This window comes from Myxine glutinosa, chromosome 4, assembly GCF_964187855.1.
Source record: "Myxine glutinosa chromosome 4, kmMyxGlut1.1, whole genome shotgun sequence".
Taxonomy (NCBI): Eukaryota; Metazoa; Chordata; class Myxini; order Myxiniformes; family Myxinidae; genus Myxine; species Myxine glutinosa.
Window position 1 is genome coordinate 152,630,576 of NC_136264.1, and position 16,984 is coordinate 152,647,559.

General features: G+C 44.5%; 1 protein-coding gene across 1 annotated transcript in view; it reads left to right on the plus strand.

The window, feature by feature from the left end:
• LOC137425974 (FRAS1-related extracellular matrix protein 2-like) overlaps window positions 1-16,984 on the plus strand; it is a 117,220-nt gene that overhangs the window by 89,385 nt on the left and 10,851 nt on the right. The window contains exons 18-19 of the mRNA XM_068114696.2: window positions 16,175-16,364; window positions 16,604-16,708. Coding sequence (XP_067970797.2) covers window positions 16,175-16,364; window positions 16,604-16,708 — 295 coding nt within the window. The remainder of the gene's footprint in view (window positions 1-16,174; window positions 16,365-16,603; window positions 16,709-16,984) is intronic.

Consider the following 16,984-nt stretch of genomic DNA (forward strand, 5'->3'; position numbering starts at 1 on the left):
GGCCACGGCCGGGCCGATACTCGGCCCGGTCGCCCGGAAATGAACTGGTTCGACGCCCGCGCTAGAGAGGTCGCGGGCGACTGAGATGTATTAACAAATTAGTTAATTAATTTGAGACGTCCGATTTCTAGTGTTTGGAAATTTGGAAGAGCTTGACCCTAGCCTTTCCCTTGCGAGGGCAAGGAGGAACTTAACACTTGACACTTAAGCTTAGTTTGAAGTACCCCCTGCCAGCGCTCACGGTGGGACGGCAGGGCAACCAGAAGGGACGAGGTTCTCCTGACCACGTGGCCCTCGATCTGGGAAGCGAGAGGCGTTCCATTAGTGGACGCGCCCCTCACGCCCGACTTTTGGGCGGCCCCGGCAGGCCGTTTGTTTTGACGTTCCGTGACAGGCCCCGCACCCCCACCTCCGGGCCGACCGGGCGACCGGAATGAATCCCGGTGTCCCGATCCGAACCTTCAGAGCGGGCCGGCTGGGGAGTGCCTGGCACCCCGTACCTGCACTTTCAGGTACGGGGTGGTATTGCCTCGTTTTCAGGTACACAAAACATCAAATTTTGTGTTTTTTTGGCCTCGGGGATGTTGGATGCTTTCATTGTGATGACTGCAACTTGGTTTCTGGGTCGTACCCATAAACCCAGGACTCATCGCCAGTGATCACTGTGTTGAGGAAGCTGGGATCGCTGTTCACAGTCACATGTCCTGTGCGATCTCCAAACGGAGTTGCTTCTGCTCAATTGTTAGCAGCTTTGGTACGAACTTCGCTGAGATTCTCCTGAAGCCCAAATCCTCCTTCATAATGGGATGAACGGTGTTGAGTCTTGCGGATCGTTTCCACTTGGGAATCGCCAAGCTTTACACAAAATTTGATGCAGTAGTGTTGTTCAAGTTTTTCCGTCATTTTGTCAAAAACGAAAATCCGACGGCGCTCGCTTACATGTCCTCACTCATCAGCGGTCTGCCGTCGAATGACAGCTTCTGCAGGTGGGAAATAATTCACGCGTGCGCATTAGGATCGCCTACATACGTGCACCAATCAACGCCTCCCTAGCTTCTTTTTTTGTACGCACGAAAAATAAAGGTCGGATACTTTTTGAACACAGTATATATATATATATATATATATATATATATATATATATATATATATATATATATATATATATATACATACATATATATATACATATATATATATATATATATATATATATATATAAATATATATATATATATATATATATATATATATATAGATAGATAGATAGATAGATAGATAGATATATATATATATATATATAGATAGATAGATAGATAGATATATATATATATATATATATATATATATATATATATATATATATATATATATATAGTGTGTGTGTGTGTGTGTGTGTGTGTGTGTGTGTGTGTGTGTGTGTGTGTGTGTGTGTGTGTGTGTACATATATGTGCAGCGTATATGTTGTCCTTTGTTGTCCTGTGTTGTCACTGAACTACTCGCTCAAACTTTTGTGAAATCATACCAAACTTCTGGTATGCACCTATCTCTCCCGTCTCTCCCGTGTATGTCCTCGGGGTATTTTTTTTGAAAAAATTTCCAATTTTTTTTTTATTATTGGGGGAAAAAAAAAAAAATTCTACTTACGTTTTAAACTTCAATTGTTTATAAAATGTAATAATATCACGTATATTACAAATACATTTGTGCATTATGATTGTTTGAATTATGATTGGTGTAAACCATGACAAAACAGCAACTCAGGTACAGTCAATTATATCTATAAAGCTACACATCTGGGCAGTGTCTGTTGTCACTGAACTACTCCCTTAAACTTTTGTTTCCGAGGTTGTGAAGTGTTTTTAATAACGTGGTGGTGGTTTTGAATCATGTGGGGGTGAGGTATTTTGAATTATGTGGTGGTGAGGTGTTTTTAAATCACGTGGTGGTGAGGTGTTTTGAATTACGTGATGGTGAGGTGTTTTGAATTACTTGGTGGTGAGGTTTTTTTAATTACGTGGTGATTACATGGTGGAAAGGTGTTTGAATTACATGGTGGTAAGGTGTTTTGAATTACCTGGTGGTGAGGTGTTTTAAATTATGTGGTGGTGATGTGTTTTGATTTACATGGTGGTAAGGTGTTTTGAATTACATGGGGGTGAGGTGTTTTGGATTACGTGGTGGTGAGGTGTTTTAAATTTGGTGGGGGTGAGGTGTTTTAAACTACGTGGGGGTGAGGTGTTTTAAATTACATGGGGGTGAGGTGTTTTGAATTACGTGGTGGTGAGGTGTTTTGAATTACTTGGTGGTGAGGTGTTTTTAATTACGTGGTGGTGAGGTGTAATCGTCCCAAACTTCCAGTCTGCACCAACCCCTCCCGTATGTATGTGCGGAGGGGTTCTTTTTTGAATTATATATATTTTTTCAACCTAAATCTTCAATCTAAATTGCTCATGAAAATGTAATATCACAAACACTACAAATAAATTTGTGCAAAATAATTGTTTGTATTATGATTGATGTAAATAATGACAAATAATGACAATGCTCAGAGGGGTGTCCCTACTCCAATACCGAGGCCAGGACGTCCACGCAGAACCACAAGGAGAGATGATCGCCAGCTGCACCGGTTAGTCTGCAATGGCCGTACCAAGTCAGCTAATCGGCTTAGGGCTGAGTGGCAGCAACTGACAAATGTGCCTGTATCCAGAAGGCTAGTCAACCAACGACTAGTTCAAGCAGGCTATTGTGCCAGGCGTCCCCTGAGAAAGCCACGCCTGACCAGACAACACAGCCAGCGCCGATTGCAGTGGGCCAGAGAGCACCGTCAATGGCAGCCAGGACACTGGAATCACGTGACCTTCAGTGACGACTCTAGATTTCTGGTCTATCGTCAAGATGGCCGTGTCCGAGTGCACAGACAAGTGCATGAAGCCCACAACGAAGATTGTATAGTGCCAAGAGTCCAAGCTGGATGTGGTGGGGTGACCGTTTGGGCTGCTTTTCATGCAGGGGGCAAAACTGACCTGGTTGTTCTGAATGGAAACCTGAACCAGTTCAAGTACAGGGTCATTCTGGAAGAAACATTGCTTCCATTTGCTCATGCAGCCTTTCGAGGAAACTTTGTCTTCCAAGATGACAATGCACGGCCTCATCGTGCTCGTATGATCCAGCACTTTCTTGCTGACCATGGTGTAGAGCATATGGAGTGGCCTGCCATGTCCCCGGATATGAATCCGATGGAGAACTTGTGGGCAGAATTAATGCGTCAAATCGACAACTTGGACCAGCAGCCTACCTCTGTGCGTGAATTGCAGCAGGCTATTGTGACTGCATGGCAAGCGATTCATGTCCAAACCTTGGCAAATCTCGTGAAAAGCATGCCTTGACATGTACGTGCTCTCCTGAATGCTCGTGGGGGTTACACAAAGTAATGAACTGTAATTTTACTGTCCGTAATCCCAGTCATAATTTAGCTTTTGTTTTTTATGAAATTTTTTTTTGCTATTGTGCAAAATAAAGAGATACTTCTGGAAAACGTACAGAAGTTTAACACAGTACTGTCCATGAATTGAGTTCGATATCAGTTTCCATCACTTTCAAGGATCAATTTATTTGCTTTGAAATGTCAAATGTGGTTTTTGTTTCTTTTAAAGGTCACATTAACAAAATCTAGAATAATATCAACATAATTCCAATGAACTTTTGCGTCTAAGTCATCTTGAAAAGTAAGTTCACCCCCACAAAAAAAATATTCCATATTAAATGCCAAGTCTGTATATATATAGATATATATATTGTTACGTTTATTGGGGGTAGACAATGGATTACCTTAGTCCAGGTAGAATTGTATAGCATAGTGTGCTGTAAATGCCGCGATGAAGAAGAAGAAACCCTCCATTTACCTAAGTCGGGACCCGTTAGACCGGAGGTCGTGTAAGTGTATCTTTGTCCCCATGACGATGGGTGGGGTTACGTTCATTAGTTATGGATTAATGGTCAATTCCATATGTGTAAATTGCCTCTGTGACCTTTTACCTCTGTTCCTTATCACACACACACACCACACCCGCCATGCACCCCACACCACCAAAAATAACACTAAATAAAAGTAGCAGGAAACAGGATGAGGGGTGGGGTTATGTTATTCACGTGGGAAATTCACATGTAAGCAGGCCATGGCAGCATCTCTGTATGACATCTTGTGATTGAAAAATGTGTTGAGAATTGAATGGCAGCGGGGGAGGAAATGTTATTGTGGATTTTGTGGGTGGGGAAGGTGTGCGTGTCCGCAGGTACGGATCAAGCTTTGGAGGAGTGTTGACTGTGGCCCCCCCTGAGGTAATTGCCCCTGGCGGCCAGTGGTGTCTGGAAATTGGGCGCTCTGAGGTATGGAGACCCCTGGCAACCCGTGAGGCTATGCGAGCCTGAGGAAATGGAGCCTGGTGTGGAGACCTTCCCGGCGGGATGACAGCTAAGGAGCTGTTTGGCTGTCACGGGGCCAATAATTGAAGGGGGGGAGGGGGTGAGGGGGGGGTGAAGAAGTCGTATGTCAGGCAACATGTTTTTGGACTGCGGGCACCACAGCCTGAAGCGCCCCCATCATCTTGCTTGTGCCATACCTCCCCGCTGCCTAGTTAACGATGACACACATGTGTTATCACATCTATCCCATGGTCTTTCAGGGGGATGAAATACGTGTTTTGATTATTATTGCAATGTGAGTGAATGGTTATGGGATTTTTGTGAGTGAATGGGGGCAAAATCCACCGAGCCATGTCACTCACCTGTTATACCAGGGCAGGGCCCACGGAAATTTGGGCAAATTGGGATGGCCCCACAGGTAACATTGGGTATTGTGGCATCCAATGGGGGACGTGGTCTTTAGAGGGATCCAGGGTTTGTACAAACGTTATTGAATTTTGCATGTTTGAATACGTTTTGGGGTTAAGGTAGATTTTGGTGTTTTGACCTTTTTCTTCCTGCCCCAGGAGTTTGGAGCAAGGAACCAAGTTTTGTAAATATTTGAAATGGTGCTTAATGGGTGTAGAACGTTAAGAAGAGTAGGTAAGCTAGCTACGGCTTGCTTCCCAGAGCCCCTCTTTATTTATTTCATAAGCTAATTAAGTGTGAGTCAGTAAATGTTAGGGCTGGAACGGTAACGCCTGCAGTGAACCTTGCGGGAGCTATGGTTCTGGGTGGGGGGGGGGGGGGGGGCTGTGTTATGTTTATTGGGGGTAGGCAATGGATAACCTTAGTTCAGGTAGAATTGTATAGTATAGTGTGCTCCGAATGCTGCGATGAAGAAGAAGAAACCCCCATGTACCTAAGTAGGGACCTGTTAGACTAGATGTCGTGTAAGTGTATCTTTGTCCCCTTGATGAGGGGTGAGGTTATGTTCATTAGTTAGGGATTAATGGTAAATTCCCTGTATGAAAATTGCCTCTGTGACCTTTTTCCTCTGTTCCTTATCACACACATGACACCCGCCATGCACCCTACACCTAAAATATCACGAAATAAAAGTAGCAGGAAACGGGACATTCAACTACCGCTGATACCACCGACCGGGTGATCACAAAGGCCGGCAAGTGGCCGTGAGGCCATGCCCCAAGAACCATTGGTCAGGACGGCCATAGAGCTAGGGAATGGACTCGCTGATTGGAGCGTGCAAGGATGTCATTGGATGATGTAAGAGCCATGGGTATAAAAGATTTGGGGTCCTGACATTTTGTCTCTCTGCTTCTGGATTTGATCGCGTGAAGTCGGCATTTTATATATCTCTCTCTTTGGGTCCCGAGCTGATGAAAAGCGGTCACAATTCGTCTTCTTCTTGGTTCTGGATTTAATTGTGAACATTCACATTTTCCAACCTCTTGAGCCAAGGACATTGGTGTCGTGCAGTCGGACATTGGCGATTTTTGGTCCTGGCCATCGGTTCGAGCTGCCGCATTTTCCTTTCCCTGGCTCGTTGGTGCTGATGGTGCGGGGGGTCTGTCCGTGCTGAGAGACCACGGTGCTGTGTGGCGCAGACGGCGAGTGGATGGGCGTGGCCCGCTCGCTTCGCGCTTCGCGCTCGGCTGAAGGAACGAACTGCGCGCCAAGGACTGTTTTCCTGTGCACTGACTCGGGGACCTGTGCTGCGGCTGGCGGGTGAACGAACTGCGCGCCAAGGCGTGTTTTGGGTTGGAGCCCCAACGATTTGTGACGAGGTTCAAGAGCCGCTCAAAGCTGAGTACATTACATTTTTACTTTCGTTTATTTTATCATCCCCTTGTGTTGTATACGAGTCTGTATGGGAGCGCTCCGTTTAGGAATTTTAGTTTACTGTGCATTTCTTTGTTTCCTGGCCTTTATTTTAATAAACCTTTTTATTGTTGCAATTTAATTCCGTGTCGGATTGAGATGATTACCAGGGTCGAATACGTCCAGTGGGATCCGTGCAGGTAAAAGCTTCGCTACCCTTCGCTGCCCTCATCCCCCGTGCGTATTCACAATGCCATTGGATTGAACGCCTCGGAGTGTAAAGTCGATCAGCTACCAGTTACCTTGGAGGAACATGACAATATATATATTTTGTATATTATACCTTATATATTGTACAAACCTGGCTATACATGGTTACTCAACAGATGAAATCAACAAAACTTTGATTGATGTATGCTAACTGCCATGGGAAGCAAGAATAAGCTGAAGTTTCAGGCATGACCCTCCGTCAAAGTCAAAGATAGGGGCAAGGGTTGATATAGGATGGGAGTGAGTCAAAGGCGGGTGTGTCAGAGTGGGGTCTGGGGTCAGGGTTCAGCGATCATGTAAGAGGGGGCGTATGAGTGGTTTTGACGGGCAAGGTCAGAGTTAATGGGTTAAAGTTCAAGGGGGTTGAGACTGAGAAAAAAGGCAAAATTATTGGAGAAAAAAGGGTGGCAGAAAGTATATGTATAAAAAAAAGACTAGTAATCTGATAATCATACTAAAATACATAATTTGATGTCTGACTTGTCTGCATGTCTGGGGCAGATGCATTTGGTTGTCACTATTCCAATATCAACCAAACTTGGCAGGGGGACTAAGTGTTATAAGACAAAGTTTGTAGCTCGTTGGTTTGCCACCCCTTCCCCCACCTCGGGGGTTCTGAAGGAGGGACCAATGCAAATCCTCCACGTAAATGTGTACCGTGTAGTGCTGCTCCCGGTCCTAGTGGGAGAGGGTCTTATGAGTGAAGCTTCAGAGATCTTCATTGTATTATAAGTAAGACTAGGCCTTTGCCTTATTTTTGTCGCCACTTAGCCTGGGTTACTTTGGACTCGACTGCAAAGAATACGGAGGAGTTCCCATGCCTTACTGCCTTTTTCTGCCTTGGGAAAACGTCATCATGTTAAGGTGTACAGTTAGCAGTTTGAGCATCAGTTTGATCTGTCAATGGTGAAGAATCACTTAAGAATTGCTCGTGTCCGTATTCGGATCTTCCCCAAAATCGAATCAATTCATTCTTGTCACACACTCAACCTGTCCACCAAGATTCGTCTGAATCCGTACATAACTTTTTGGTATATCCTGCTCACAGACAGACAAACAGTGGTGAAAATGTAACCTCCGTTCACCTTGGGTGGGGGAGAAAATAACAATGGAAAACAAGATATAGTAACAATAATTTGAAATTGAATACCGTAATCACGTGTGTGTAAGCCACACTTTTTTGCAGAAATATCCGATCAATATTTGGATGTGCATTATCCATGATGAGTTTTTATTTTTTGTTTTTCTACAGTATACAAAGTCAAGGTTCGTGCCAGAGCTGGAACAGGACGCAGCAGAACAGAGGGAACAGTAGAAAGTGGAGGACTTAATACCAACAGCAAGGGTGAAGGATAAAATTGCGAGAGACTTGGACAAATAAGGGATTGGGAAGGAATGGGGGTAGGAGAGGACGCACATGGTGGACATGATGAATACAGAAACAAACTCTCAGGAAAGAAAGACTGGAAATTTGGAAGGAGGTGGGGATAACGGATGTAATAAAGATAATGGTTTTGGTTGGAGTTGTAATGTCTATTATAAAGATGCGGACACGCAGAGAGGATCAAGCACCATATTTTATTCCAGGCAACACAGGCCTCACTCGGCCTCGCCCACAGCAGTCTCACTCGGCCTTGCACGGCCTCACGACTGCAGGAGGATGATCTGAGATGGTGGCGAACAGCTGTCTGAAACTAAAGTGCTAAAGTGAAAGCTCTTTTTCTCTTGATTTCCTGCATCGACACAACATCAACCTTTGTTACTGGGTGCCGCCATATTAAAAATGCAGTGCATTGTGGGATACATTGTGCAACATCCAATGTTTATCTTTTGTTCTAAGTAACAATTATTACAATAGAATAATTAAAATTGTTCAGTTATAATAAATCAGTTTGCTTTTGAAACCTTTTATCTAAACTTTAAAAATATACAGAGCAAAGCAGAAACTAATGTTGTTGATTAACGTGTGAATTGCAGCACAACAGACTGCTTGAGAATTACCGTAAACTAATAACTCGCTAAAGATTTAAGAGTTTCTAATGAACTCTTACTGTGCTAATCTGATGAATGTCACACATCACCCAGAAAGAGTTGTTCGGTACATTCAACATGTCACGTCATTCATCATATTGTGTTTCATACAAGTGAGAAGTCATTCATTATGCTGGACTAAAAACCATCTAAAAAGACTCTCTCCATAGATTGAAAAAACGCTGCTTTTGAGTTAGCCAAATTTATAGTCTTCAGCTGCAGTTCATTTTTGCTTTTAAAAACATTTTTTAATTGGTAATTGGAAGAGAATTAGGGGTGCGGGTTATACATAAAAACCGGTATTTCCCTGAGAATTTTATCTGAAAAGAGCCTTGTGTATTATCTACAAGTAGTTGCAGGAGTTGAAATAATGTAAATAGGACCGATATAAAAGAGAGAGAAAAGGTGGAGAAAAGAGGAATAGGTGAGAAAAGGAGAGGAGAGGTGAAGGAAAGTGAGAAGAGAAAAGGAAAGGGAAGATAGATACAGAAAATTAATATAAAATAAAGGGGGAAAAACAGAGGAAGAGACAGAGAAAGGGTTTTAAAAAATTGATTTTCACCCTAAACAAAGTTGAGAGCCACTAAATGTGTAAGGCTACAAGGGAAAAGAAAAAGGAGGAAAGAACAACAAAGATGAAAGAGGTAGAAATTTATTGAAAAAAATTATTGACCAATGTTGGAAAAAAGACGTCGCGATTGCAGCCAATAGACAACGTTAGGCCGACGTTGGAAAATAGACGTTGCGATTGCAGCCAATATACAACGTTAGGCCGACGTTGGAAAATAGACGTCGTGATTGCAACCAATATACAACGTTAGGCCGACGTTGGAAAATAGACGTTGCGATTGCAACCAATATACAACGTTAGGCCGACGTTGGAAAATAGACGTCGTGATTGCAACCAATAGACAACGTTAGGCCGACGTTGGAAAATAGACGTCTTGATTGCAACCAATATACAACGTTAGGCCGACGTTGGAAAAAAGACGTCGTGATTGCAACCAATAGACAACGTTAGGCCAACGTTGGAAAATAGACGTTGCGATTGCAGCCAATATACAACGTTAGGCCGACGTTGGAAAATAGACGTTGCGATTGCAGCCAATATACAACGTTAGGCCGACGTTGGAAAATAGACGTCGTGATTGCAACCAATATACAACGTTAGGCCGACGTTGGAAAATAGACGTCGTGATTGCAACCAATAGACAACGTTAGGCCGACGTTGGAAAATAGACGTCGTGATTGTAACCAATATACAACGTTAGGCCGACGTTGGAAAATAGACGTTGCGATTGCAGCCAATATACAACGTTAGGCCGACGTTGGAAAAGAGACGTCGTGATTGCAACCAATATACAACGTTAGGCCGACGTTGGAAAATAGACGTCGCGATTGCAGCCAATATACAACGTTAGGCCAACGTTGGAAAATAGACGTCGTGATTGTAACCAATATACAACGTTAGGCCGACGTTGGAAAATAGACGTCGTGATTGCAACCAATATACAACGTTAGGCCGACGTTGGAAAATACACGTCGTGATTGCAACCAATATACAACGTTAGGCCGACGTTGGAAAATAGACGTCGTGATTGTAACCAATATACAACGTTAGGCCGACGTTGGAAAATAGACGTTGCGATTGCAGCCAATATACAACGTTAGGCGGACGTTGGAAAATAGACGTCGTGATTGTAACCAATATACAACGTTAGGCCGACGTTGGAAAATAGACGTTGCGATTGCAACCAATAGACAACGTTAGGCGGACGTTGGAAAATAGACGTTGTGATTGCAACCAATAGACAACGTTAGGCCGACGTTGGGAAATAGACGTTGTGATTGCAGCCAATAGACAACGTTAGGCGGACATTGGAAAATAGACGTTGTGATTGCAACCAATAGACAACGTTAGGCCGACGTTGGGAAATAGACGTTGCGATTGCAACCAATAGACAACGTTAGGCCGACGTTGGGAAATAGACGTTGCGATTGCAACCAATAGACAACGTTAGGCCGACGTTGGGAAATAGACGTTGCGATTGCAGCCAATAGACAACGTTAGGCCGACGTTGGGAAATAGACGTTGCGATTGCAACCAATAGACAACGTTAGGCCGACGTTGGGAAATAGACGTTGCGATTGCAACCAATAGACAACGTTAGGCCGACGTTGGGAAATAGACGTTGCGATTGCAACCAATAGACAATGTTAGGCCGACGTTGGGAAATAGACGTTGTGATTGCAACCAATAGACAACGTTAGGCCGACGTTGGGAAATAGACGTTGTGATTGCAACCAATAGACAACGTTAGGCCGACGTTGGGAAATAGACTTTGCGATTGCAACCAATAGACAACGTTAGGCCGACGTTGGGAAATAGACGTTGCGATTGCAACCAATAGACAACGTTAGGCCGACGTTGGGAAATAGACGTTGCGATTGCAGCCAATATACAACGTTAGGCCGACGTTGGAAAATAGACGTCGTGATTGCAACCAATATACAACGTTAGGCCGACGTTGGAAAATAGACGTCGTGATTGCAACCAATATACAACGTTAGGCCGACGTTGGAAAATACACGTCGTGATTGCAACCAATATACAACGTTAGGCCGACGTTGGAAAATAGACGTCGTGATTGTAACCAATATACAACGTTAGGCCGACGTTGGAAAATAGACGTTGCGATTGCAGCCAATATACAACGTTAGGCCGACGTTGGAAAATAGACGTCGTGATTGCAACCAATATACAACGTTAGGCCGACGTTGGAAAATAGACGTCGCGATTGCAACCAATATACAACGTTAGGCCGACGTTGGAAAATAGACGTCGTGATTGCAACCAATAGACAACGTTAGGCGGACGTTGGAAAATAGACGTCGTGATTGCAACCAATAGACAACGTTAGGCCGACGTTGGAAAATAGACGTCGTGATTGCAACCAATATACAACGTTAGGCCGACGTTGGAAAAAAGCCGTCGTGATTGCAACCAATATACAACGTTAGGCCGACGTTGGAAAATAGACGTCGTGATTGCAACCAATAGACAACGTTAGGCCGACGTTGGAAAATAGACGTTGCGATTGCAGCCAATATACAACGTTAGGCCGACGTTGGAAAATAGACGTTGCGATTGCAGCCAATATACAACGTTAGGCCGACGTTGGAAAATAGACGTTGCGATTGCAGCCAATATACAACGTTAGGCCGACGTTGGAAAATAGACGTCGTGATTGCAACCAATATACAACGTTAGGCCGACGTTGGAAAATAGACGTTGCGATTGCAGCCAATATACAACGTTAGGCCGACGTTGGAAAATAGACGTCGTGATTGCAACCAATAGACAACGTTAGGCCGACGTTGGAAAATAGACGTCGTGATTGCAACCAATATACAACGTTAGGCCGACGTTGGAAAAAAGACGTCGTGATTGCAACCAATATACAACGTTAGGCCGACGTTGGAAAATAGACGTCGTGATTGCAACCAATAGACAACGTTAGGCCAACGTTGGAAAATAGACGTTGCGATTGCAGCCAATATACAACGTTAGGCCGACGTTGGAAAATAGACGTTGCGATTGCAGCCAATATACAACGTTAGGCCGACGTTGGAAAATAGACGTCGTGATTGCAACCAATAGACAACGTTAGGCCGACGTTGGAAAAAAGACGTCGTGATTGCAACCAATATACAACGTTAGGCCGACGTTGGAAAAAAGACGTCGCGATTGCAACCAATATACAACGTTTGGCTGACGTTGGAAAATAGACGTTGCGATTGCAACCATATACAACGTTTGGCTGACGTTGGAAAATAGACGTCGTGATTGCAGCCAATATACAACGTTAGGCCGACGTTGGAAAATAGACGTCGCAACCAATAAAAGGAGAAAATAACAATCAAAGATGAAAGAGGTAGAAATTTAATGAAAATTGTTGAAAGAAATGGATCGTAAGATGTGGGGAAACATGTGACCAGCAAATAATTCCAAATTGACGTAGCAGGTGGAAAAAGCTACCTCAAGAGCTGTTCGTTCTACACCTCGGTATGGCCAGAGTGAATAGGTGTGAAGTGGAGGCAAAACGAGTCTCCCGAATAAAGACCCTGACAGAAGGTACAAAGTTGGAAAGAGCAGAACAGAAATTCCCATGAAAATATCTATAAAACAAACTTAGAGTAGCAACAGAGCTACTATGTGAAAGTGCTTGTGGAGACGAACCAGGATCTACTCCAAACAAATTGACTACACACTTATGGAGCCTGTCTAATAAGGACAGATGACAGTCTGGTGCTCCAGCGCAAACGTGGCAGCAGGACTCCATAAGGAAGCATAGAGTCGTCTTGTACAAATAGAGGATAGCATCCGGAGGTAGATATTTCTGGGCTAGATAGAGACAACCAACTTGCATATAAGCACCTTGACAAGTTGTATAACAAGAGTTAACATCTGAACAACAAGGGTTGACAAGTTGTAGGAGACGGGAGGTGTTGCGGCTTGGAGCACACAAAGCCAAGCATTCGATCAAACCGGCTTTATTTATAGGTTATAACAATCAAAATCTATTCCGATATATAAAGAGGAAACAAAGAAGGAATAAGAGAGGGAAAACCCAGATTAGGCCAGCACGACAGGGAAGGAGTCGGCAACCAGGGCTGGAGGGTGCTGCTCGTGTAAAGGACGGGGCGACCTGAGGGAACCCCTCGGAATCCATTCATTCGCAAGGGAGGACCTACAGTCCGGTGGTCCTGAAGATGTCAAAAGATGATAGACCCAGACGATGAGGATGTGACCGGTACTGTATCCTCCCGTATCAACTCAAGGCCAGGTTGGGGATCCGAACTGGAGGAGCTGCAGCGAGAGTTAGTATAAGCACGGCATTCAAGGCAGGCCCCACAATAAGCCCCCAGGCAGGCCCAGGAGTAGGCCCCAATGCAGGCCCAGTGGTAGGCCCCAATGCAGCCCAGTGGTAGGCCCCAATGCAGGCCCAGGAGTAGGCCCCAATGCAGGCCCAGTGGTAGGCCCCAATGCAGCCCAGCGGTAGGCCCCAATGCAGGCCCAGCAGTAGGCCCCAATGCAGGCCCAGCGGTGGCCCCCAATGCAGGCCCAGTGGTAGGCCCCAATGCAGGCCCAGTGGTAGGCCCCAATGCAGGCCCAGCAGTAGGCCCTAATGCAGGCCCAGCGGTAGGCCCCAATGCAGGCCCCAACAGTAGAGGTATGGCAGCCAGAGTTCAATCAAGATCAACCTTCAGGTAGAGAGGCGGCCGCAGGTGTTGATCAAACACAACCTTCAGATGGAGAGATTGCAGCTGGAAACTCGACAACACACGAAAAGGCACTCCGTCATGAGCCCTCCTCCAAAATGGCCACTCTCTCCTCTGAATCAACTTCATGATCCCTCCCCTGCCCCACAGCCAATCATAGGTTTATACCCGTGGGCCAAACCACTTGGTCTAACTCGGGGGCGGAGGTGGGGCGTGGAGGGGGGTGGAAGGAAGAAGAAAAGAAAGGGCACAGACCATAACAGGAGGTCTAAATCAAAGAAAAGCACTCATTGATCCCATTGGGAGCCAACTTGCCGATCCTGAGGATAACACTTTACTCTTTGCCATTGCAACTACCCATGGTGCTGGAATAAGGAAAGATACTGGAGACCTGTGGCTGTACGTACGTACAGGTACTAACTATGGCTGTACGTATGTTCTGGAAGATTGAATTGTCGAGTAACCAGCTTGGAGAGGTCTGCACTGTTTGTTCATACATTGAACAACTGTTCACAGAAAGTGTTCACATACCTGGAGGGAGGAGTGGGATTGCAGAGAGTGTGGGAGTTTGTTCCAGAGGTGGGGGGAGGGGGGGGGGCAGAAGAGGAATGGCTTTGGAGGCCAGCTTGGAAATGTGGTTTTCCCAGGAAAGATCATGGCAGATAGTGAGACCCAAAAGCTTGAGTGACAGAACGTCTTCGAGAGGATTGTTGAGAAAGTAGATGTATTATTTTGTAAAATGTTCAAAAAAAAAAATCCACTTTGACATTATGGAGTCTTATGTTTAGATGAGTGACCCAAAAATAAATGAATACATCAATTTTTCTAACATACAAACGTCTTTTTGAGGGAGAATTTGTAATATTTTAATTCTGTGAATCATAAGCTTTCATTTGATATGCATATTGATAGGGATTGCAAAAAAAACCAAAAACATTATTTTCGTTGATGTAAAAAGGGGCGTGGCCAATTTCGTTGATTCCTGGCTTCCTGCTAGGGTAGTGAAATTTTACCCTTGATTTTTCATTACCCCGAGGCATGTTCTAAAATGAAATGAGTAAATTAGTGCTACGCACGGGTGGGAGGCCAGAAGCAAACAGGCAATGCAGATACGGCGAATGCTAAAGCATGAAACCAATAAATTCCACATTCCTGTAGCACCCTCAGTCGCACGTCAGACATGGACAGCAAGTTCGTGAAGGACTTCCATGAAAAATGTACCCGTTCGCAAACAAACGGGTACGTTCACGTATGGAAGCATCGATCGTGGGACCGTGGCGAATCTGCATATGGCGATCCGCGGAGTTCACGTTTGGAAAGTAGAAACGATCACGGCATGTCGTCATTCACTCGATATCTCTTTTTTCATTCCAAACAACATATCTCCAATCACAAATTATTCACAAAATAAACTTTTAACAACATTGTTAATATTTCCTTCATTGTAAAAACTACGAAGTCAACAGTTAAAAGGATTTTGAGCCGATAGGTGTTACGGCCTCGGCAAGATCGATGGAGATAGCAATCTGTTGGCTTAAACACCGCCCAAATAGCTATGTGGAATTCTCTCATGTAGAGATTAAACGCATGTCGTTTGAACTTTGGCCGAGGTCATTATTTACTTTTAATGATGTTTATATACGAATCAAAAAGAAGATAATTGGTTTTGGGTTGTCCTTTCCACATATCTTATGGGATTATGAGTTGGAGAGACGACCGTGATGGCGGGGAGGGGGTTGGCATTCTCTCAAGCAGGGATTCAACCCATGTTCTTATAAAAGGTCTTTGTCCGAGGTCACCGAGTCCGATCCGTGCAGCCGATCGGTGCAGCTGAGCAGCAATTGGTGCAGCAGTTTGTGCGGCACCCGGGAAAATAACGTTATACGGGAGTCCAAACCTGCAAATGCTGGAGGCCAAAGCTGAAATTGGAAAACAATATAGCCTATTTTACTCCAGGAGATCCCAGGATTACCCACCCAAAATATCGTTGTGATCGGTTCAGCCGTTTTTGCGGTACCTTCGAACGGACGGACAGACAGACAGACAGATGGACATTTGGTGAATTATAGTAAAGAAGATTATAACCAGTAGCCTTATTAAATTATTTTTTGTAAAGGTTGACCACCTTGCTTCATTTTGACCTTTTACTGGGCTATAACTGCTGTGAAAGTCCCATGATTAATGACTTTAAGCTGGGAAATCAGATTCTGAAGAGATGGATAGTAGATCTTGAAAAAGTAGGCACAATGTGTTTATCACTGAACAGGAAATGTCATTCAGGGAAAGGCCGTGTTACCTTACTCTGGTTTTCTCTCCATACCTTTTATTGTCAACTTTGCCCAGATCCGAGACCTCGTCCAGTCGTATGTGACATTACGCCTACCTCTCTACGTCTCGTACGTGTTCTCCTTGGTGGGGCCTGGTTCTTGGCAGCACTTCGACTTGCACACCGAACTCGTGCTCACTTTTGTGTACGACACCTCTGTGTTGTGGTCCGATGGCATACGCAGTGCACCTGAGGCTGAGCTGCAAGGTCTGATCAATCTAATTGCCTTCCTTTCCTAGTTGCCTCCATGTTTATTCTGAATTCATCCACACATCTACTCATCCATTTGTATCTTCATTTTTATTTTTTACCAATCCATCTCCCTTTTTACCCATCAACCAAGCTCCTATCTCACACCGCCATTGGTCTACCCACGTATACATAGATTAGGTATAAGTTAATAAGATGCACAGGAAGCCATCTACCTGACCCTGTTCTGCTTCCAGGTGCTGTGTATCCCACCAGCATGCGGATCGACGATGCTGGCCGTCTAGTTGTCACCTTCCGCTCCGAGACACAATTCTATGGCACTTTCGTACACTCACATCCAGGTATGTACAGTAATCGACTTGCAGGAATCATGGGTCCTCAAATAGGCTTACATAGGCCACCCTGAAACTCTAGCATCTTAGCCCAAATCAGGACAATCTGCAATGCAGGATGCTGCATCATGCCTCACACTATTTTTGAGAAGGGAGACCAACTTGGGACTACCTATCGGTGCGGTTAGCACAAACATTCAGCAGACAGCGAGAAATATATTTGTAATATTGTTAGCAGACAACTGACAATATGCGAAAATGATGGAAATGGCATTAATGGGTTGT